The sequence below is a fragment of the Hemicordylus capensis genome, chromosome 3 (genome assembly GCF_027244095.1).
Source record: "Hemicordylus capensis ecotype Gifberg chromosome 3, rHemCap1.1.pri, whole genome shotgun sequence".
NCBI lineage: Eukaryota > Metazoa > Chordata > Lepidosauria > Squamata > Cordylidae > Hemicordylus > Hemicordylus capensis.
In genome coordinates, this window is record NC_069659.1 from 93143100 (window position 1) to 93167076 (window position 23977).

The 23977-nt window shown below is 43.4% G+C and overlaps 2 protein-coding genes across 4 annotated transcripts in view; one reads left to right on the forward strand and one right to left on the reverse strand.

Annotated features, from left to right (window-relative positions):
* LCA5L (lebercilin LCA5 like) overlaps nucleotides 1–7582 on the reverse strand; it is a 28309-nt gene extending 20727 nt beyond the window's left edge. The window contains exons 1-3 of one of the 2 annotated variants that reach the window (XM_053310488.1): nucleotides 7400–7582; nucleotides 4084–4611; nucleotides 1153–1661 (exon numbers count right to left, since the gene is read on the reverse strand). In XM_053310488.1, the coding sequence (XP_053166463.1) occupies nucleotides 1153–1661; nucleotides 4084–4561 (987 nt within the window). In that variant the 5' untranslated portion in view covers nucleotides 4562–4611; nucleotides 7400–7582. The remainder of the gene's footprint in view (nucleotides 1–1152; nucleotides 1662–4083; nucleotides 4612–7399) is intronic. The other variant, XM_053310487.1, reaches the window with a different exon arrangement.
* A 4936-nt stretch (nucleotides 7583–12518) lies between these two features.
* The window catches only part of SH3BGR (SH3 domain binding glutamate rich protein), a 45801-nt gene continuing 34342 nt past the window's right edge, over nucleotides 12519–23977 (forward strand). The window contains exon 1 of one of the 2 annotated variants that reach the window (XM_053310489.1): nucleotides 12519–12755. In XM_053310489.1, coding sequence (XP_053166464.1) covers nucleotides 12711–12755 — 45 coding nt within the window. In that variant the 5' untranslated portion in view covers nucleotides 12519–12710. The remainder of the gene's footprint in view (nucleotides 12756–23977) is intronic. The other variant, XM_053310490.1, reaches the window with a different exon arrangement.

Below are 23977 nucleotides of genomic sequence, written 5' to 3' on the forward strand. Positions count from 1 at the left end.
CTGGTCTCAAATAATTGCACTGGCTGCCAATATGTTTCTGGGCAAAGTACAAAGTGCTGGTTAATACCTTTGAAGCCCTTAGGTCCGGGTTACCTGAAAGAGCACCTTTCTCTATAAGATCCCCACAGTTATTAAGATCATCAGGAGGGTGGCAACCTGGGATCAGGCCTTCTCAGTTGTCACCCCTAGGTTGTGGAGCATACTCCCAGTAGATATAAGAGGATTATCTTCCTTGGAGGCCTTTGGGAGAGCCTTAAAGACCCAACTCTGTAGCCTGGCTTGTAATGATATATAGTTTTAATTTTAATGAGTTTTAATCTGGTTTAAGTGCTTTAATTTTTTAAAATTATTTTATTATGCTTTTTTTTTAATGGAAACCTCCCTGAGCCACTTTAGGAAGACTGATATATAAATTGAATGAATGAATGAATGAATGAAATAAAAGGGGTGCGGGGCAGGCTCTGAAAGAGATGTTGAGTGAGAAAAAGAAGCTGCTGGCAGCCTTCTTGCATTAGCTGCTGCAGAGGCTGGCTTCACTCTTGTCTTCTTTCTAGGAAGAGGACAGAGAATGAAGATGGAGAAACCACTGCAGGAGCAATGGTGTCAGCTGGCAGTGCCCACATGGAATAAGCCATCCCAGGGGATGGATGGGAGGCACCCTCCCCCCACCACATACATACATCACGTCTGATGTGACCACCTCACTGAGCCCCATAAGAGGACCACCCTAAACTAAAATCATTTCGGGATAATTCTTCATGTAAGAATTTCTAGTCATTCAGATCCCTGAATGCTGGACACAGCATGTTGCAATGGAAAGAATCTGAAATATAATTCACATATGTTTCACAGTAAAACATGACTTTAAATAAACTGTCCCCGTTCTTACACTCCATGTGTGCAGTTACACACTTGAAAATTCTGCTAGAGCAGCCTCCCTATTTGCTTCAGTTGTCACAGAATGTCAGGTGCATGATACTGATGTGTGCACTGAGTTACCTCCATCCCTAGAGTAAATAGGAAAGCCCTTTCAAGCACAGGAGCTCCCATGCAACAGCCGGGTTGGAGCAATTCAATAGAAACTTAGCAGCATCCCAATATATAATATTCCTTGGCATAATTTTAAAAATGCATTTGTATGCTGCATCCTACCTGAATTCTCTTGTCACTGGCTTCCATACTTTCTGCAAGGGCTGTTAATCTGTTTTTAAGTTCCCCTCTCTCTGCAAGATTCTTATCTTCAGAAAGTTTCTGCAATGCCTGCAAGGTATCTTGTGTCTTTAACAGCTGTGCCTCAACTTCTCTGAGCCTCCTGGATGCATTGCGCTCCTGCTCCTGAGATTTCCTAAGAAGTGCCCTTAGAGTTCTCACTTCATCATAGTGTTTTGCCATAAGATCAGGCAGGTTCGTCTCTGCGTTTTCATATTTACTTATTGCTTTCAAATGTCGATACTGAAGGCGCTTCAAGAGCTGATTTTCCATATTGGATGCCTCTAGTTTATTCTTCAGAACACACACTTCATTTTTCGTCTCTTTAACTTTGCGGAGCCTGGCTGACAATATGCGGTGAGCCACATTACTGTTGTTCTGGGAATTTGTAATATTGTCAGTACCAAAAGAGCTCTTCTGCTGTTTTTTCTTCTTAGGTAATGGCTTATTCCCTACATTCAGACCAGAACAATTCAAGATGGTGTAAGACTAGAGAAAGTAAGATATATGTAAGTCTATATAATTTCTGTACCCAGTTACTGAAAGTTACAGTGGCCCACGGGGTTGCACAGTGTCAGGAGGGCAGAGGCAATCCACCTGCTCTGCTGCAGGCTCTTAGAGGATCCACTCATGCTGCTGTAGGCTCACAGTAAAGCCCCAGCAGTTTGGAATACTTGCTCCAGAGAACAAATGCTTCAAATAGCTTACCAGTGCTTTGGAAACACTCATTAGCTCAGAAACATGCCAATGATGCTCAAGCGACGTGCTTCTAGTCTACCTAGCATTTCTGCAGCATAAGTCTGAAGTATGTGCACTCTTGTTCAAATGCCCTAAACTGCCAGGGCTTTACAACAAGCCTGCAGCAATGCAAATGGATCCACTGAAATCTGCAGCAGAGCAGTGCAGGCGGATTGGCTCCGCCGTCCGAATGCTGTGCATGTGGGCCAGTCTCGGAAACAGTGACAGACAGAAACCCTCCAAGCTCTCTATAAAACTGGAGTCACTACATAGTGTGAGGAGGAAGAATTGGCCTTTGCTCTGTTTGGATCAAACAGCTGTTGCATACATGCTAATCTTGAACTGGTGCAAAAACTAACAGCCCTGCATGCCACCCTGAATTCTTAATGAAACCAGAGTTCAGGACATAGCAAAAGGAAGGTCTTTAAGATGGGTAAAACATAGAACTACACCCCAGAATGCAATCATGATCTAGTCTAGGCCATCTCCACTTTGGCCCCCTAGCTGTTTGTGGACTACAACTCCCATAATCCCCAGCCACAGTGGCCAATAGCCAGGGATTATGGGAGTTTTAGGCCAACATCTGCAGGAGGGCCAAAATTGAGCAGGCCTGGTCTAGTCTGTAATCAGTTATGTAGATTCATCACAGTAGAGCCCTTTTGTTCTGTGCTCCCTTGAAACAGTGGTTACCTCATCCAGATCCCACCCCTCCTCTCCCCAGCAATCTGGTACATGGAAGTTCACCTTCATCCCCTTTGTCTTTCAAAGTTTTCCCACCTCCAGGACCTAGCAGAAGAGCAAAACCTTAAAAAAAAAAAAAAAAAAAAACCCTTTCTCCCCAGACAGAATTATTTGGCTTTCTGTGATATCACTGCTTGATTTCTCTGGAGGGGCATTGCTGCTCTATTGTGGGAGGTTGGTGGCACATACTACCTTCTACTGCCCTGATGAGCACCTGCTTTTGTGTTCAAATGCTTTCCTTTGGGAATAGGTTACAAAATAAATTTGAGGCATATTTTACATACTGGCTTTTAAGGTTGTTCTAAAATTATGCAGATCCTTGGGTATGATTACTATTTTAACTTCTTAATGCTTTAACATTAATTCTGTACCTGTATTTCACTACTACTCTACCTCTTTTGCACACACAAGATCTATAAAGCTTAAAAGGTACAATTAAAGGTCAGTTATTGTACTGCACTGAGGCTGAATGTAACCTACCTAAATATTAATGAAATACCTGCTGAATGATGAAGATGTGCAGCATAACACACTTGGGCATAAAAAGGGCTATCACTGAGTCAGTGAGCAAATGCTATGGCCAACATCCGCTGCTTTTGCCCCATATTTGTTTACCTTGGCTGCTACTCCCGCCTTCTCTCTATTCCTTTGTTTGCTTGCCTCTGCCATTGCATCACAGACAAATGTGTGGTTATGATATGTAGTAATCTGCACATCGGTTTTGATGCTTTTCCCCAGGTCAACATTCTGGTGCCAAGGGCCTAGAACCTCAGGGAGGTCCATAGCTGGCAACTGACTTGCTTCTGAAGCTCTTCGAAGACTGGCCTTAGCTAGCAATGGGCAGCTGGGTGGGACTCCTCTCTTAACTTGGTGGCAGGCAGGTGTTGCATCAAATGGCTTTCTCCTCCCCGTTTCACCTCTTCTTCCTCTTGTCTTTTCAAAACAGAGTGTGTGAGGTGAGATAGGCAGTGTGGCTGTGCAGCCATCTGCCTGCCTGCCAGTGGGGCACAACATGGATTGATTGTCACTCAACCACTGTTGTCATAATTGCTGTCACTGCACAGCTGCAGGAGTCACCTATGACTGCCATGACCAGCCTGCCACCTGTCCAAGGGAAGGGAAAGTGAGGGAAACTCACTCAGTTAGAAGGGGGCCACCAAAGGCCACCTTTCCAAGGATCCCCTCAAGCCTAGAGCCAGCCCTGCTTTTTCATACACCGCAGTGTTTCCCAAAAAGTATATTAAAGAAACTGAAAATATATGGGGCACTTTAGCTATAAAAGTGAAACACTAGTTGCCATTACTCTAGCAAAACTCTGACCTTCATTGATTCACTAATAATCTGTTAGCAGCACGCTACCTTAGCAGTGATTATTAATGCCAACTGTCATCTTACCTTTGGCTTGGTGATCATTTTCCTTTTTCTCCTTTGGTGATTCCTCCTCTTTAGTTTCTGGTTGTTCTGAGTTATTGTTGCAGTGGCTGCTACCACTACTGCTGCCACCACCACCACCGCCGCTGCTACTAGAGGTTTCTGAAGAATCTGTGTGGAAGTCTTCATAATAGTAATTCTGAGAACTTCCACAGTTGTTCTGCTCTGAACAACTGCTGCTACTGCTACTAGCTCTTGTTGAAGCATGATCTTGGAAGTCATTAGAATAGTCAAGCTGAAAACTTCCACTTCCACACTGACTAGTACATTTACTACTGTTATTGATTTTATTCCCACTGTTGCTTTGGCTACCCTTATAGTTTCTGCTAGGAGACTCTGTTGGGTTTTCACTGTTTGGACACTGTTCACATTTATTTTCCTCTTGGACTATAAAGCGGAGGAAACAGTCATCTGAAGCCGTCATTCTGTTGCTAGAGTACATAATGATCAAGATCCACAGCCTACCAGAACTCACAAGGATTGTCCATTATACTTAAAACCAGAAGAAAAAAAAGTATAAGGTGCATACATCAGAACTGGAAACCATGCAATATGTTACTATTTACTCAAGGCCTCATCGCTTATGCTCTGTAAGTAGTTTGGTCTAATTCCACACCAATAAATCTTCACAAATTCTGTCTTTTACTAGATCATTTACTTTCTAAAGATGTGCTGTGATTACATAACAGGTTATATTATGTTTTAACATTGTCATTCACATATTGCAGGTCCTCTTGGAACAGGACTTAAGCTCTGACTTCTCCCGAGGAACTAAAAAGGCTAAACCAAAACTAATAGAAATGTGTCACATTTAATTGATATAATGGTGACGCAATACGCATGATGGATCTGCTACAATAGTTCTCTCCAGACCTTTTTTATTGTATAAGTGAAAAAATAAAAAGAGAACTGCAACAAAGAACAGAAGTTTTGATGTATATATGTCAGCTTCATTGTTCTATATCCCAATGTTTAAAATCCACACTCTTATATCCAAGACTTTCCCCAATCTAGGAACATAGGAAACTGCCATATACTGAGCCAGACCAGGCAGACCATTGGTTGCAGGCAGACCATTGGTCTGCAGACCAGGCAGATGATCTGCAGACCAGGCAAACCATTGGTCTATCTAGCTCAGTATTGTCTTCACAGACTGGCAGCGGCTTCTCCAAGGTTGCAGGCAGGAATCTCTCTCAGCCCTATCTTGGAGAAGCCAGGGAGGGAACTTGAAACGTTCTGCTCTTCCCAGAGCGGCTTCATCCCCTGAGGAGAATATCTTGCAGTGCTCACACATCAAGTCTCCCATTCATATGCAACCAGGGCAGACCCTGCTTAGCTATGGGGACAAGTCATGCTTGCTACCACAAGACCAGCTCTCCTCTCTAATTAAACACCTGGTTAGTACAGACGGGGGAGGAGAGAGGAGGGGGAAACTGATGACTCACAGCTATGCCCGTTTATCTCTGACACTTGGGGCGGGGTGGCAAGGAGAGGGAGGATACGAAACAAATGTTACTTGAACCCTTCAATGGCCTATATACTTTAAAATTTCCTTCATTTCTTTGACGTTAATCTCAGGCCATATTTTATCCAAATATAATGCTTCCCTTATCTTTCTTTTAAGTGTAAAATGTTCAGATTTTAAAGTATATAGGCCATTAAAGAGTGCAAATAACATTTTGTTTCATACCCTCCCTCTCCCTGGTCCCCCCCCCTTAGTGTCAGCGATAAACTGGCATAGCTGTGAGTCATCAATTTTTCCCTCCTCTCTCCTCCCACTTCTGTTTAAAAAAGTATACCATCAAGTCAGTGTAGACTCCTGGCAACCACAAAGCCCACTGCTTGTCTTTGTTAGAATACAGGAGGAGTTTACCACTGCCATCTCCTGCACAGTGTGAGATGATGCCTTTCAGCATCTTCCTATATTGCTGCTGCCCGATATAGGTGTTACCCATAGTCTTTGGAAAACATGCCAGTGGGGATTCGAATCAGCAACCTCTGGCTTGCTAGTCAAGTCATTTCCCAGCTGTGCCATTAGGTGGCTAGGATATGTACTAACCAGGTGTTTAATTAGGTTGGGGAAACTCTTGGATATAAGAGTGTGAATTTTAAGCACTGGGACATAAAACACTGAAGCTGACATATATACATCGAAATACCTGTTCTTTATTGCAGTTCCCTTTTATGTTTTAACTTGCAATAAAAAAAGGTCTGGAGAAAAGTATTGTATCAAATGTATTACAAAGCATTCAAATCTACATGAAAAATTCTTTCCTCAGCCTAAATAGACAGAACATCTTGCAAAAATGAAGGTGAGAAGGGGTGAAGAGCTATTCCCCTTGCTTAAGCCCACAAAAAATCAGAAGTCCTGAACTTTGTGCATTAGCTTTATTTTACACATTTTAAAATATGTTTAGCTTGATGAAAACTCTAATAGTCAATTGTTATATAAACAAAGTTAATGTATTGTCTTGAGTGTCAAACTGGTTTAGGGGTGGTTCCTCATTTCAGAAATACAAATGAGGGCGTTTTTGTTGTTGTTTGCATTAATAAGGGAATAGAACAAGACGAGAAAGATCTTCAGAGAAAAGGGAGGATAAAGAGAGTGGGGAGAAGCAAACAACACAGGATAACAGTGGTATCCAAAGTGCAGAGGGGGAGACAATAAAGAACAACTAAGGGAAAGAAATAGCCAAAAAGGAAATGGAGAGATAGGTTATTGCACACTGTGAGAAAATGCAGGAACGTGGATAAAAATATTATCAAAGCAACTCTGATACAGGCAAAATACTGAGACATTCAAGAGGAAGGTCTGGAGACCAATGACTGTGCAGAGTGTAAACTGTCAAAATTAAATGTGTATTAACACTTTTAATTTAATTAGCACAGAAAATGCAATGCATTACTGTATTGTTTTATTTCAGTGTGTATAATAACACTACAATCTAGCTAGCTCTGGCCTAGGTACGGACCTCACTGGTGTGGGGGGGTGGGGTGGAGGGGAATATACGTCTGATGTTGACAACAGAGAAATTCCAGCAAAAAGTTAAAAGGAAAGTAAGAAGCTAAGCAGCTTTCTTCCCAACGCATCCAGAAGGAGCGCTTCCGTATCCTCCACGTGTCTTTCTGATCCTCTCTTACCCACAGTTAAGGCCAATAGCAACGCTATTCCCCTGCACAAATGGAGAATCCTGTTACTAGCCCAGAGTTTAAATATTCTTTCTCCCAAGCGGAGAGAAGTTTCTACCCCATGTCCCCCATGTCCCTCTATTCACGTTACCTGGTTCCTTTGGCTGAACTGGCGGAAGAAGTTGTTTTCAGATCTTTGTTACTATAGCAACCGAAAGAACTCCCTCGCTGAGCATCATGGGATTTGTAGGACAATGATAACTAGAACGAAAGGGCAAAGAAGCGGAATTGAGACGTTCTCTGGTACTTTCTGTTTGCTCGTCGTTACTCCCGCGTTCCATGCCCCACTACCTTCCTTAACCACTATGCCATTAATGATCTTGTATTTGCCCAATTCTTGCTCTCTAGGCTTAATTTTCTGATAACCCACCCACGAGGCGGCTGTGAAAAGGAGAGCAACTCAATAGGCTCAGGTCCTCCTGTAATCTTAACGTGGGGGAAACCCAGGAGTGTAGCAAGGTTAGAGTGGGCCCAGACAAAAGATTTTAAAATGGGTCATTAAGTAAATAAATCATATATATATATATACACACACACAAGTCATTTAACAGCACTAGAGAAAGACATGCTGTTCTGGTAGCTCCAGGTCTTAACACTCGCATCATTTCGGAGGATGAATACAACTGAAGGAAGCCCAGGCGGGTGCGTGGCTGGGGGAGTCAGTCATGTGACTTGCCTCTGGGGACCCCTGCAAGGCAGTGGGCCCCCCAGACAACTGTCTCCCCTTGCCCTATTATAGTTACGTCCCTGGGGAAACCCCAGCAACCTCAGAATGGGTAGTTTGATAAGTATCACACATGGCAGGGATGCTTAGGGATAGTGTGTGTATCCAATCTGGCAGATATCCAGTTAGGGCAACAGATCGACAACAAGGTTGGCAACAGCCACTGGAGGGATGCTGTGCTGGGGTTGGATAAGGCCAGTTGCTCTCCCCCTGCTAAATAAAGAAAATCACCACTTTAAAAAGATGCCTCTTTGATCAGTTTGCAGGAGTAACCAGTTAGACGTGTGTGGGCAGTTTTGCTTGTGTTGCTTGAATCTGAGTTGCCTGGTTAGTGAAGAATTGTATTGCTTGAATCTGAGTTGCCTGGTTAGTGAAGAATTGTATTGCTTGAATCTGAGTTGCCTGGTTAGTGAAGACTTCTCTCTCTTACAATCTGCTCTATGAAAAGACAATTATTGCATACTTTTTTTCTTTTAAATGTGATAATAAACTCTTGTTGGTGAAATGTGTTACTCTGCATTTTGGGTCTGCCTTAGTCACACGTCTTTAGAGGCCTGGGACTGCTCAGCCCTTCTAGGGAGGTTTTGCCACCTAACACCTCCCCCACACCACCCCATGAGAAATCTTATATGGAGAGTGGGTTTTCCCACATCAAAATAAAGTGGATGGTGGCAGCCCACTGTGAATTTCTTACAGTCAAGGATTCACCCAAGTGACTGTGGTAAGAGCTATGACACATGCATAGGGTCTCTTCAGACAATAAAGTGAACATGTGCAAATTGGAGTGGAGCCTGCTGCTGTAATGCTGCCACCTGAGCCCACACATACACTTACTCATTCTACCAGGCAAGAACAAATGAGGTGCTAATGTACAAAGCTTCCGGTCCTTTAGATAACAATCTGAAACACACTTGCTAGGGAGTGAGTCTATGCTTAAAATCATGATGTTAGTCACTACCCTATGTGTAACTACTGAAGGACTTAAAACACATGCAATAAAAATTCACAACAACATGAAAGGGAAAGCAATGCAAGGTAATTGCAAGGTTGAGACAGAAGGAGCTTCTCTTAGCCTTCATGAGCTGCTAAAGTTTGCATTGCATGATACCAAAAGTAGGGATGTGCAAAACTGTCTTGAATCAAACTCGGTTCAGTTTGAACTGGCCTGGTTTGACTGATTTGAGCTTGAACCAGACTGGCCCTCCAGAAAGGGGGCCCGGACTGAGTTCAAGTCAACCCAGGCCTGGTTCGACTGGTTCTTTATGCTTGCAAAGGGGAATCCGTTAAGAATTCCTCTTTACAAGCAAAGGGCGAACCCTATGGGGTTGAAAAGGCAGGGCAGGGGGAGGTCACCTTATTAATCAAGGTGGCGGCACAGCTCCACAGCAGCGACAAGTTGGCAACAACTTCCCTAGACCCCACTGCCACTGGCATCCCCCTATCAATATCGGCCAGTGGAGGCCCAGTTTGGACTTCAAATGGCCTCTGCACTTGCATGGAGGCTTGGACTGGGCCCCCACCAGCCTGCACTGATGGAGGGGGCCAGTGGGACCTAGGGGAACCACTGCCAGCCTGCTGCCATCACTGAGGAGCCATGCTACCTCCACGGTGCATAAGATGACCCCCCACCTTCCCTTTTCAACCCCATAGGGCTTCCCCATTTGCTTGTAAAAGGGAATTCTTACTGGATTCATAAGAACATAAGAACAGCCCTGCTGGATCAGGCCCAAGGCCCATCTAGTCCAGCATCCTGTTTCGCACAGTGGCCCACCAGATGCCCCTGGAAGCCTCAGACAGGAGTTGAGGGTGTGCCCTCTCTCCTGCCATTACTCCCCCGCAACTGGTACTCAGAGGCACCCCGCCCCTGAGGCTGGAGGTGGCCCACAGCCCTCTGACTAGTAGCCATTGATAGACCTCTCCTCCATGAAGTCATCCAAACCCCTCTTAAAGCCATCCAGGTTGTCGGCTGTCACCACATCCTGTGGCAGAGAGTTCCACAAGTGGATCACGCGTTGTGTGAAAAAGTACTTCCGTTTGTTGGTCCTAGACCTCCTAGCAATCAATTTCATGGAGTGACCCCCGGTTCTAGTGTTGTGTGAGAGGGAAAAGAATCTCTCTCTCTCCACTTTCTCCATGCCATGCATGATTTTATAGACCTCTATCATGTCTCCCTGCAGTCGTCTTTTTTCTAAACTAAAAAGCCCCAGGTGTTGTAGTCTAGCCTCGTAAGAAAGGTGCTCTAGGCCCCTGATAATCTTGGTTGCCCTCTTCTGTACCTTCTCCAGTTCAACAATGTCCTTTTTAAGATGTGGTGACCAGAATTGTACGCAGTACTCCAAGTGTGGTCGCACCATAGTTTTGTATAAGGGCATTATAATGTTAGCCGTTTTATTTTCAATCCCCTTTCTAATGATTCCTAGCATGGAATTTGCCTTTTTCACAGCTGCCGCACATTGAGTCGACACTTTAAACGAGCTGTCAACCACAACCCCAAGATCCCTCTCCTGGTCCGTCACCGACAGCTCGGATCCCATCAGCATATACGTGAAGTTGGGGGTTTTCGTCCCAATGTGCATCACTTTACACTTGCTAACATTGAACTGCATTTGCCATTTTGTCGCCCACTCCCCCAGTTTGGAGAGATCCTTTTGGAGCTGCTCACAATCCGTTTGGGATTTCACTACCCGGAAGAGTTTGGTATCATCTGCAAATTTGGCCACATCGCTGCTTACCCCTGCTTCTAGATGAGTAAATCTATGAGTAAATTAAATTATCTATGAGTAAATTAAAAAGCACCGGTCCCAGTACAGATCCCTGGGGGACCCCACTTCTTACTTCCCTCCATTGTGAAAACTCTCCATTTATACCTACCCTTTGTTTCCTATCTTTCAACCAGTTAGCAATCCACACATGTACTTGTCCCTTTATCCCATGACACCTTTTTGCAAGCATAGGGTCTTATTGGGCCAACCTGGTTCAACCCAGTTCTAGTGCAGAACCAACCCGCTGGCCGGTTCTAATGAACTGGCTCGCGAAACGGTTGGTTCAAGTTCGGTTAGAAATCAAACCAAATCACCTGGAGTGGTTCCATGCACAACCCTAACCATAGGAACATAGGAAGCTACCTTATACCATTGGTCCATCTAGCTCAGTTTTGTCTAGCGGGACTGATAGTGGCTCTCCAAGATTTCAGGCTTGAGTATTCCATAGCCCTACCTGGAGACACCAGGGAGTGAACTGGGACCTTCTGCATACAGATGCTCTTCCCCTGAGATAATACCCCATCCCCTAAGGGGAATATATTACAGTGCTCTGCTCACATGTATTCACTCCTCCAAATGCAAACCAAGGTGGACCTTGTTTAGCAAAGGGGACAATTAATGCTTGCTACCACAAGACCAGCTCTCTTCCCTGAGATGCTATGCTCTTCTTCCTTATGTTCCCTTCCCAAGCCGGGGCTCTAAATCACCAAAGAAGGAAGAAGACTGAATTGCAACTCCTCTTCCAACCTTTTTGGATTAAAATTTCAGAGCGGCTTTGGGTTTTGGTTTTATTCCCCCCACCCCTCAGGTAGATCAGAATTAGTTGATTAGCACTGCAGCAGCATTACATTGCTCTTTATTCTCTCTCTCATTCTCCACCAACAGGTCCAAGGATATAGTGGTTGGCTGATGCTTTCATTCCTTTCCTTCTGGCATCTCCGTGATCTGAGCATATTAATAATAAGATTATTTCAGAGACATGTTGTTGAAAAATGTCATGGATTTTTGTTACAGGTTAGGAAAATATGGTCTGTTTTCTTGGCCATTACTGGATGTACGTTTGAAAACCAATGTTTAAACTGTAAGATGTCAGATTGAATGAATGAATGAATGAATAGATAGATAGATAGATAGATAGATAGATAGATAGATAGATAGAAAGCCAAAAATATGCCTTCCACAAAGCTATTATGCAGCACTGGTAGAATCCTATACCATCTAGTGGACATTATCCGTTTTTACTAGTAGCTCTTTGAAATACTTGTCAAAGAGGCACAATGAGCTTTAGCTTGATCTTGTTATACAAGATGCCTTCGAATCCAGGAAATTTGGAACGAGAGGCGCATAAACTTGAGGGTTCCGTTTTCACCTTCTTTTCCATCTGCCTTTTGGAATAATAAAACTTTTGTCCTCTTGTCTTCACAGAATTTTCAGCCTGAAGCACTTTAATTTGATAAGAGGTTGTGATAACAGATCCTTACACGCAGAAGTCGATTGAGAAAAAACATAGCTCTATACTGTGTAAACTCTTCCAGCAGTGAACTCTCCCTCTCTTCCCTCCCTGGGCTCTCTACCCCTCGCCCTGTCTGATTGGTGTATTACCGTCCCTTGCCTTTTAAGGGCTGTCACCCGGTCAATCTAAAGTGATGAGCCTGGGGGGCAGGTGTCAGTCCCCCTGCAATGGATACTTTTACCAGCCAATCGTCTCTTGGGCTGTCTGTTCCCAAAATACCCAAGAACCAATGGAGAAGTGGGGAATGACGGGGACCAGCTGAGCTAAAGTGAAGTGGATATTCAGTTGGGATTCTCTCTGCTCGGGTAGCAGCTGCATGCCCTCGTCACTCTTAACAGTGCTCGTGAGGAGGCTGCCGTATCAGGTGTGCCGGTTCTGTTAGTCCTTTTTGGTCGTCGTCAAAATGGTGATCAAAGTGTTTGTAGCAACGTCCTCGGGGTCCACAGCGGTAGGTATTTTCCTGTGATTTCTGTTTTCACGCATATCAGCTTCCAGAAGCTTTGGGAAGTACTTGTTGACTGAGAAAGGGGCGTGGCGGTTACTTACTATGATTCCTGCCTGTGGTTAACAGAAGACATGTCCTGCTTAATGTTTGCACATTCCAGGGTAGCTGTGCTAATCTGTTGCAGCTGAGGATAATACTTAATGCATCAGACAAGTGGGCTCCAGTCCACAAAGTTTATGCCAAAACAAATTTGTTAGTCTTTTAAGATGCCACGGGATTTTTTCTAATTTCTAGGTGATCCTACACGCAAAGGCGGTCACTGCAACAACGTAACTTTCTTTGTGCGCATGGAAATATAAATATGAACATTTTAGTCGGAAATAATCCTTATTTTAGTAAATTTTGCAAACTGTACCTGTATTTTAGGCATGTGTCTATTACTGGAGGAATAAAGAGCTTATTGGATTGCAGTGTGTGTCGGGGCGGGGGGAACCCTTGCCTGTCTCTTTTGAAAAATATTTTCTATAAGTAATTGATATATAAGGTGTTGCTTCCGTGGGGAAACCCCCACAAACATTGAGCACGTTTTACTTTAAAATTAACTAAAAGTTGTTGGGTGTTTTTTTTTTAAAAATCCCTATTTTAACATTATACTTTGTTATAATAAAACTATACTTTTAGTTTTGGACATATCTGCTGTAAATGATCAAAAGTGTTATGTTGACTGAAGGGGGGAAAGGGCATGTAAAAAGAAGATTGGAAGGTGGGAACTGGGAAAGAACTGTTGCCTTTTATATCCAGTTCCCACATGAGCTCAAATTGCAGCCCTGCCTCAGCAATCAGTCACAGTGACACTTCTAAACAAACTGGCTGCTGCTTGCACATAATTGTGTGACTGCATGGTTAACTGGCTCATACTAACACAACCACAAGGAGAAGCTTCCAGAGCTGGAGGTCTGAAAAGAGCTGGAAGCAAAAACTTGCCTCTCTCCATTGGCAGGTTGCTGCCTCTACCACCAGGTACTGAAGCTCCATTCGATCCCCATATACATCAAATGCAAGCTGTGATGTAAGGGAATAGCACTTGTACTGGACTGTGTGTTGTGATGATTTTTGTCACCACCAGTGGTATAATACTGTTCTATGCTCCACAGTAGCGGTAACGATTACTTCTAACAACTCTAAAAGCTGGTCTTTTGCAATGTTACAACAGGAGTTAATACCATAAGTGTTATATGATCAGTTTTATGACTGCTGTTAGAAGAAAAATCAGGAATATGAGGCCAAAGAAACTTAGACCACTTACTGGTGGGAATAAGTGTAAAGCTAGGCATCTGATTATGAAATGGATAGCTCTGATCTTAAAGAAAAGTTTTCTTCTAAGTCTCTTGTTGCACGTCTGTTATGTAATATCAACATTTGGATCATGTTAAACATTCTCTCCTCCCCACACTTACATTTTCATGTATAGTGTGCCTTGTCCCAGAAGTTCAGAATGATTTGCATTTTAAAGGTACCTCTTATTTTTATTAAAATCTTCGCAGCATGGGAATTGTACCACCTGTCTCTTTCCTTCATCTCTCCCCCCACATATAGTTACATTTTAAAAACATTATAAATACAATCCAACACAGAGTTAAGCATGTACACATACAAACACAAAAAGTAATAACTGTAGCACTGCAAAGCTACCAAACTGAGCTTTCCAATATTTTACATTGATATTTTTTAAAATAAATTAATATATGCTTGTGTTTTACTGTATTTTTAAAAGGAATTTTGTTGTAAGCCACCACTGATTCATTTATGAATAATGGTAGCATATATATATATATATATTTATTTATTTAATTTATATAATGCCTAACTCCAAAGGCTCTAGGCGATATATATCTTTTAAAGATATATATAGCCTTAAAATACATACATACATCTGGCTAAATCCACTAATGATCATTTAAATTGATGAAACTTGGATTTAAGAGGATTGGCCCCCTTCTTCTAAGCACACTTACATGGATGAAAGTTCTTTTGAAATAAAGGGTTTATTTTCAAGAAATTATGTTTAGGGTTGGTGTAAATCCTAACTCATTAGTTTAGCTGAATTATGAATAGAGCTGGAAATGTGGTTCTTCCATTTTCGGTTAGACAGTCTGAACTCATTTGTCTGTCTGCTCTGTGGGATATTTGAAACGGCTGAATAAACAGTGATTAAATAATGAATGATTAGGAGCAAGAGGAGACTTATTTTTATAGGGTTATATTTGCATGATGTGGCCCTTAGATTTGGAAAAGTTTTGTATAACACGAATATCTGTTTCTGCTGTAAGAGGAGACATATAGTTGCTTTCCCTCACCAATCTATTTCCTTAAATAAAGAATTTGAACACGGCTCCAATGTGAAGCTATAATTTCTGCCATCCACGTAATTATGCGGAACGTTGTCATAAAAAGAGATGTATCACCACAAGTATGCTCAAAATAAAAAACTGTAGTGTAGTAACATTGCAAAACCCTGTGTTTATTTGACTTTATAATGTCAGTTTACTATTCCTGCTTAGATCAACCAGACCATTCATGTATTTAAAGATAAACAGAACAAGATGCATTGTTGATCACAAGCATAATCCTCTAGTTGGCGGCTTCAGCTCACGTTTCCTCTGTTGAGAAGGTGCCGGAAGAGAAATGCAATATACACCAAGCAGTGGCTTATCTGTGCTCAGTATACAGGTGTTTTGCATCTGCATAGCCATAATTACAAATGTTATGAGGCCAGACATTACAGTCCTGCATTGTATTTCATTACACAGTATAACCCAGGGAGCCCTAAACTAGAGAGACTGGGGGAAATGACATCACAACGGTGGGTTGTGAAGCACTTCCCTCTCCCTGTTCTTGTCACAAATTTGTGCTTGGCTGCAAAGAGGCAGGAAAGAATGGAGAGTAGCATTTTTGGGGAACGGCTTAGCCAAATGCAAAATCTTCCATTGCTCATTTGTAGAGGCTCCCACATTTTTTTTTTTTGTCAAGATTGTTTGCAAAGATGCAGACCCTGACATTGTTTTTCTACCCAGCTGATGGAAAACATCATTGCACTTTGCAGTCCAGGCAAGATCTAATCTCGCCCCCTACTTCCCATCACTATGGTGTCACTGCTTGTCCCACTCATATACTATCAACTGTGTTGGTAGTGCTTCAGGGAGGTCAAGAAGTTGCAACAGAAAGGCTCTACACACGATCTGTGTGTAGAGCTGGAAGAGGTTCTGAGGAGAGGGTGGACCTGCTTTCCCTGCAGTTAATCAACCACCCCTCCCCAGGCCAGCGAATCGCCTGCCCAGACAAGTGGCAGCTTTGCTCAGGTGCTCCTGCACCTGGCTGTGGCTCATCCAGCAGCTGGGGGGGGGTCGGGTGAAGGGAAGCAATGCCATGTGGTACCCCACCCCGGAGCCCCAGTAATGCACCATGCAAGTGCACAGTGCAATCCTGTGGTCCCCCTCCCTGAGTGTGTGCTGCAAGCAGTGTCCCCGAGTGTGGCTGCAAGCGGCTGCGGCAGACACACGACCAAAAACATGGGGTTAGTGGAGTGCTCCTTCCCCTAACCTCATTTAAGGGGGAGGGCATTTAGGCGGGCTTGCCCCCAGGAGCCATGCGGCTCCAGTTGCTTCACACAAGCAGCAGAAACTGGGGTGGGCTCCATTAGCCCGGTTTCTGCTGCTTGTGAGAATTGCCTCTGTGTTTTCATCTCTTACTTTCATCTCTTTCATCTCTTCAGCTTCATAAGGGAAACATTTGTCTGTAGTAATTTACTGTGAGATAACTAGTTTCAGTCTAAAAGTAAGTTCTTAAACTGTGGATCCGTACTCTTTTGGGTAATGTGGATCACAGTTCTGGGAATGATCAGCTGCTAGTGGAAGATAAGAAGCAGCAGGCAATCCCATTTTAAGCCTACTTTCCATTAAGCTTATGAGATCACCCGGCATTCTGTATATGTGTCCCCCCCACCTCCATCAACTTTGCAATGCCTGGACCAATATTAACCAAATCGAGTTTAGTTGTGGGGACACCGCAGCAGTGTAGTTTGTGATGATGTCATCCACCCCAATTTAAGATGATGGGCAGACACATGAAAGTTTGCAGTGCAAGTGGGCTATCTTGTGAACTGCCTAACCAGTTTGGACCAAGTTTAGTCCAGTTGTAGGGATATTTATTTATTTATTACATTTTATATCCCGCTCTTCCTCCAAGGAGCCCAGAGTGGTGTACTACATACTTAGGTTTCTCCTCACAACAACCCTGTGACGTAGGTTAGGCTGAGAGAGAAGTGACTGGCCCAGAGTCACCCAGCTAGTATCATGGCTGAATGGGGATTTGAACTCGGGTCTCCTCGGTCCTAGTCCAGCACTCTAACCACTATACCACACTGGCTAGTGAATAGTGAAAGGAAAGTAGGCAGATTAGTTCTTTCTAGAACTTGTTCTTTCTGAAATCCTGGGCAAGACTTTGCAAGCAGCAGAAGAAAGAAGATGCTGCTCAGTTCCTGTCCTTTAGGTCAATGCCTAAAGCAGCCTGGTGGGATCTCTTACTAGGCAAAAGAGTGAGAGTGGCCAGCTAGAACCATATGATCAGGTGTACTAATATTTTAATTAAAGGAATGTTTGTTAATTATTTTTAATGTGGGGATGCATTAAAGATCATCTTTCACAAATGCATCCTTAGTTGCAGCCTGAAGTGATACAGGCCTGCTCTTGCACTTTGTTTTGTCACCTGTGTAGGCTGGACATCAGACTCACTGAATAGTTCTGTTAAAAAAACAAAAAATTAAAAGCAATAAGGCAATAACTCACCGGAGTAGGAATATAGATTGATATGTTGATGTGAGAGGATGACATACACAGCATGTACCGATTCCAGAACCTAGCCCAAGTCCCAGCACAGAGCTCTTACCCTTACTTTTATGCACGAGGGTGATTATACTGAGCTGTCTGGGGGCATGTAGCATCCTGTGGGACATCTGTCAGCCATCTGTCAGTCTGAAGTGGGGGGAAAGTGCCACCACAGTTTCCCTGTACCAAGAAGGATTTATGACCAATAGGATAAAGTAAGAAAACTGTCCCACTTGCTATATACAGGGTGCCTTGTTAACTGCTATGCTTTGCACAGCAGTACTGGAAGCCAATCCATTGAATTTTCCCTCACTGCAGAGTGACCCAAGAGTGACCCTACTTTTCTTCCAGCAGAGCTAAACTGCTGGGATTTAAGCCAATTTATTCTCACTTGTGCCCACAGGGTACACTGGCATGAATCCAGGTCTTTTGGTTTAAGTGGATGGTGGATTCTGTTAGTAATTTTGATTTTCATGCATTTCACAGTTTGGGAAAGGGAATCTTATTTTCTTATGGTCAGAAGATTAAGTTTCAGTTTACTGCTCCTTCTGATACAGCAAAGCCATTTCATAACCTTCCTTACATTGCTTTGTAATTCCCTGTTAAATCAGATCGTTGTAATGGCCTTTAGATGCTTGTGAGCCTTCTAAGAATCTCTATATATAATTCTCCTAAACGTACCTGTCACTAATCCCATGCGTGGAAGCTCTTGTGAGAGTTTTGGGGAGAGCTGACAATTAGTGACAGGGACAGAATGGCTGAGCAGCCAGAGAGGAGAAACAGCAGCCTGCCTGGTGGCCCCGCCACCAAGGGAGGAGAAGTGGCTGCCTGGCTGTTGAGGGAGCACAAAATGGGGCTGAAGGGGGGGGGAGCATGAAATGAAGATCGGAGGGAAGATAGGGAGAACTAGGGGTGCAGATGCTCTGCGCCAGGTCAGCTAGTATTTTTATAATGATAATAGAAATTAGAACTCATGTGTATGCAACCCCTTGTTTTATAGAGCACAGATGATGACCTACAAAATGTGAGAATTATGAATAATGACCTCAAAAGCATAAGGAACAGGGTCAAAATAAAAATGTGGATACACTGCATTTGTTGTAGATTAGCTACTTCTACCCTGAAGTTATATTTCCTTCTTCGGGTTCTGGTACAGTACTCAGTGTCTTATTGTTTTGGTTTACGTTTAAAAAACAACACTATTTAGTTAGTTCATGACTTTAATTATTTTTCATTATTTTAGGCACTTAAGCTTAAAATTATGAAGCTTCTGGTAAAAGAAGAATCCTGTCTGTTGTAAAATGTCTATTCAGAAAAACCTTTTATGCAAAACCTTTGGCATAAAGGTTTGTCATTTCCGGCTACCGCTCCATTGAAATGAAGCCTAACTATGTATAATTGCACTTGGCCAAATGCATCAGTTGTACCAGTTGCAGGGGAGCAACAGCAGGAGAGAGGGCATGTCCTCAGCCCCTGCCTGTGGGCTTCCAGTGGCATCTGGTGGGCCACTGTGTGAAACAGGATGGGCCTTGGGCCTGATCCAGCAGGGATCTGTTCTTATGTTTATCCCTTGTTCTCCTTACCTCTCCTACTCCCTCACTCTGTCTCTTGTTAAGATTTTTTTTTAATTCCTGCTGCTCCTTTTGTAGTCTCTGCCACTGTTGTAATTTCGATTCTAGGCTCCTTGGGTTATCATGCTTTATTTTTATGCAACTCTGTAAATTGCTACATATTTCATTGGCACCATATAAAACTATTAATTTTTAAAAAAATCTAACAACCTTTTGTCCCTTATTTTGACACCATTTCAAAAAACAAAAAAGAAGAAGTCCTAGACTACCAGAACATTATCACTCCTCAGTATACAATATATTTTCTCCTTTTTAAAAGAACACCTTTGTTCCATAATTCACAAGAATTATAGGGGGGAAAGCCCCATGCTCACTGTGCAAGCACCTCTCTGCAGATTACTGCTTTTCTGCCTGTAGCACAGTGTGGCCAGGATTATGTAGTTTGAGCTGTGCTTTTGGACAGGGGTTGAGCTAGATGACACTTGGTTGTCTTCCAGTTCTGTGATTCTTTGAAAGTCTGTTTCAGTTAATGGTCTGAGCTCATGGATTATACTTTGATTATGATTCAGAAGACCTTGAAGTATCAATGTTATGTAGATTCATTTTATATAATTGGCTATTTCTGAATTTGAGCTCATAATTCAAGAAGAGAAAAAGTATAGCTTGCTAGACAGAATCATATCAGAATTGAAAATTTAGCAAGCAGAATAATTCTCTGTCAGCATAGTGTTTAAAACAGGTTGTTTTTGGAGTGTCAGATCAGAGAGCTGCATCAACGTGGCACGTCCAATCCTTCCCCCTGCCACCTAACCCTTCCAGATTTCCAAGTAATCCGGGCAGCTTTGGGTGTCTAAGCACTTTCAGGTTGGGTGGGCAGACAAGGAAAGACTGGGGATGAATCCTACGTTCCACTTCCACACTAATTAGGACTGGCTTGGCCCACCCCATGCCACGGGGAATGCAAACTAGCCACTGTGGGGCACCCTGGGTCAGTTCACCCATGGATTAGAATGGTCACTGGCTAGCCAGGTGACTATGAACAGCAAAACCGAGCATGGAGGTGTGTTGCAGGGAGACCACACTCTTATAGGGGTGTTTATATTTTTGGTTCTTGGCAGTTGCCCAGACCGGGAGGAATGTAGCTGAGGGATCCTTCCTGGGGCTTTGGCAGAGCTGTCAACTGGGCCAGGTGTTAAAAGCTCTTCAGCCCGCATGCATGTCTCTAGGGCCAGGCACTCTCATGAGAGAGTTGTCCGCACCAGAACAGGATCCACCTTTGTCACATAAAAAGAAAGTCTTATGTGATTTAATCCTGCTTTAGAAGGATGGTTCTTCTCATGAGGTTTGGCTCACCAAGCCTGCTTCGACCAAGGGGAAGGCGCTGGGGTTCCCTGTGCCTACCAACTGGTAGAAAACATAGGGGGGGAAACCAAAACCCAAAGGTGCAAATCCTAAATAATCTTAACTTATTCCTAGCAGTCTCATCCTATCCATCCATCAGCACTCCTAGATGGGATAGGGATGGGGCTCCAGGGGGAGGAAAATAATTATAACCCCCAGAGATGGAGGGGCGGGGGGGGCACGATGATGATTATCCTGACATATCTGCTGGAGAATGTCCTGGTGGGGGTGTGTCACAAATGGCCATTGCCAGTAAAAAAAACTCATTCTGCGCACAACAAATATTTATATATCATTTTTCAACAAAAGGTTCCCAAAGTGGTTTACATAGATAGAAATAAATAAAATGGCTTCCTGTCCCCAAAGGGCTCATAATCTAAAGACTGCTTATGCAGTCTGTCTTTAACCAGTAGAAGTGACAAGAGAGGGGCCCAGTCCTCTCTTCCCAGGGGAGGGAAGAGGGGAGCCACAAGACTCTTTCCCCAACTGTGGTATACAGTAGTGTGAGGAAAGGGTTAAAGTCTTTTTGCCTCTCCAAAGGCAGGCGAGCAATTCTGAAAAGGCATGATCACACTGAGCACGCCACCTCTAACATTGTGGCCAATGGTTGCAGCTTCACTAGCTTGCTGGGATGCAGCCTGGGCGGACTGAGAAGAGGGAGGAGTTCCTCCACTCAGAAGCTGGAGGTTGCCAAACCACAGTTAGTCAATTATCTGCAGCATGATTCTCGACTTCAAAGATTAACCACAGTTTCATCTACCCAAGGTTTGATGCTATATCTGAATGGGCTCTCACTGTTGTTTCTGGCCAGCTCCTTGCCTTTTTAAGTGAAACTAAATTTCCACTGAAAGTTAACGCATTTTAGGAAAATGACTTTGTTTATTATCTCCAATTTTTGCTTAATCTTCCTCAAATAAACTTAGAACAAATGAGTGTCATTTATCCGTTGTGGTTATTAGGATTTTTCTCCTTCTGTTCTTTATTAAATCCCATCAGCCTGATACAAGGCTAATATAAAAAACCACCAGTAACCCTGGAGAATAGTCCCTAAGTTAGGCTGATATTAGAACTGCAATGAGAGCTTGATTTGGGGGTTTATTTAATTCCTTTTGCATATGGGTGCATGCTTTTCTAAACATAGTGCTGTTGTGTTAAACCCTTTTTATTCAGCCTGGCATTTCCATCTGGCGTTTTGTTTGTGGGGCAATGTTGCTGTTTTCTGTCTTTTTTGTTGTGAGGTGCTGCACCACTGGGCCTTGTTTGCAGTTTTGGGGCATGACCGTCTGGCCTGGAAAGAGTTACTGCCAGGCCAGAAATTATGTGGGGATGTTGACATCCAAAGGCAATGACCTTAGGACATGCCTTTAAGGCTTGGAAAAATGAGGCAGGCTGAGTGAGGAGCTGACTGGGTGGCAGGAAACTACCTTAGCGGCTTTGCCAGGAAATCACTCTCAGCCAGGAGAAACAACACTCCCTCTTCCCAAGGTTCCCATCCCATCTCCCCAGGGAGGCAGCAGTGTCAAGGGTTTTTTAAAAAAAAATTATCTCCCCTTTGAATTTCACTCCCTTGGAACTGTAAAATCAGCTATGCATCCTGTCCACATTCCTTACAGCCCTGATATTGAAAGGAGTTTTGCTATTCCTTCCTCCAGACCAGCATTTTTCAAACTATGCTGTAGAGTTCCTTGCAAGCTTATCAAAGGTTCCTTGGTAAGAAGATCAGTAATGGTGAACAAGGTTTCTGGAAAGATGTTGCCCACCCACTACCAGTCATCTTCTGAAAAGGAAGATGTTTAACCTAGGGTTAGGGATGTGCATGGAACCAGATTGCCTGGTTTGGCTTGAATCTGGACTGGATTCAACCCATCCTGGGTGGCTCAGGCTCAATTGAGCCCAGCCCAGATCAGTTACACCGTCGAGACTCCGTTTGTCCTTTACCTTGAAAAATCAAGCCACTGCACAGTGGGATGGTGGCGACAGCTGTCCGCCAGCCATAGGGATGGCAGCAGAAGCTACAGCGGGGACTCCTTCCACTCTCCCAAAGGACAGCCCAGGGAAACAAAACACATTACAGCACCTTGCAGCGGGAATTAGTGGGAGGTTTGTGTCTCTTTACATTTCATGGCACAGGTCACTGTCACGAGGCAGAACAGAGAAGAGAGGGAAGGAAGTGGGAGGCGGGGTTGAATCCAAGAGGTGACCAGTGAAAGTCACAGCACTACCATCTCTATGTTTGCTGTTTGGAATAGGCATAAAACCACAGTTATGGCAAGTCAGCAGTCAGGTGTAACACTTGGGCGGCAAAACCTCAGTTGTTGGCAGCTAACCTAAGGTGTAACTGGAGGTTACAACTGAAGTTTGGCAAGGCAATCCGGATATAGCTTTTTACACTTAACTTCAATTTCATGCATTCGTATGTAATGGAGTTCCAGCCTATGCCCCAATTAACAGCAGTTATCTTGTACATCTGAACCAGCTCTAATTATACAGGAAGCAGCCTTAACTGAGAGAGAAGAGTTTGATATTTATTGCTAACTAAAACATAAGCTAAGAAAACAATAAACAGACTAACAGTCTCTTATGCAAAGAGAGGGAAAACCTCTCAGTTTGAATTCAGGACAGCAAGAAAGAAGGCTAACAGAAACTTAAGATTCTACCCCAAGCCTGAACATAGACACAAAACATACAGATAAGCAAGCCCCTGGACAAAAGCAAAGACAACGCCTATCTAGGGAATGCTAACAAAAAATATATTGGTTTGCTTACAGAAAAAGTGGGGTCTACATTCTTCATAATAACAATAAGAAAAAAGAATGGTTCTAGATCAGTGATTCTCAAACTTGGGTCCTCAGGTGTTATTGGACTTCAGCTCCCATAATCCCCAACCAAAGGCCACTGAGGCTGGGGATTATGGGAGTTGAAGTCCAATAACACCGGAGGACCCAAGTTTGAGAATCCCTGTTCTAGATACATTGTTCTGTCATAGAGAGCAACTTCCTTTTACATGTGCTATCATCAGCTTCTAGGTGGATGAAGCAAAACCAAGTTGCCAGATCTTGGAAAAACAATATAATACCTGGATGGGGGCCAGGAATGGAGCGACATAAAATGTTCTGCCCATCTAAGAACATACAACAATTACATATGCTTGCAAGCCTTCTGTCCCCAAACCATGTCATCCATACATGATACCACACAGATTGCAACACAAATCATACTGCAACTGTGTTTAGACAGATCAGATTTTTAGCCCACGTTCCTTAAGGAAAGTAAGCTTATGAGATCACCTGGCATTCTGTGTGTGTGAGAGTATGTGTCTCCCCCCCTCCACCCACCTGCATCAACTTCGCAATGCCTGGTTCAATATGAA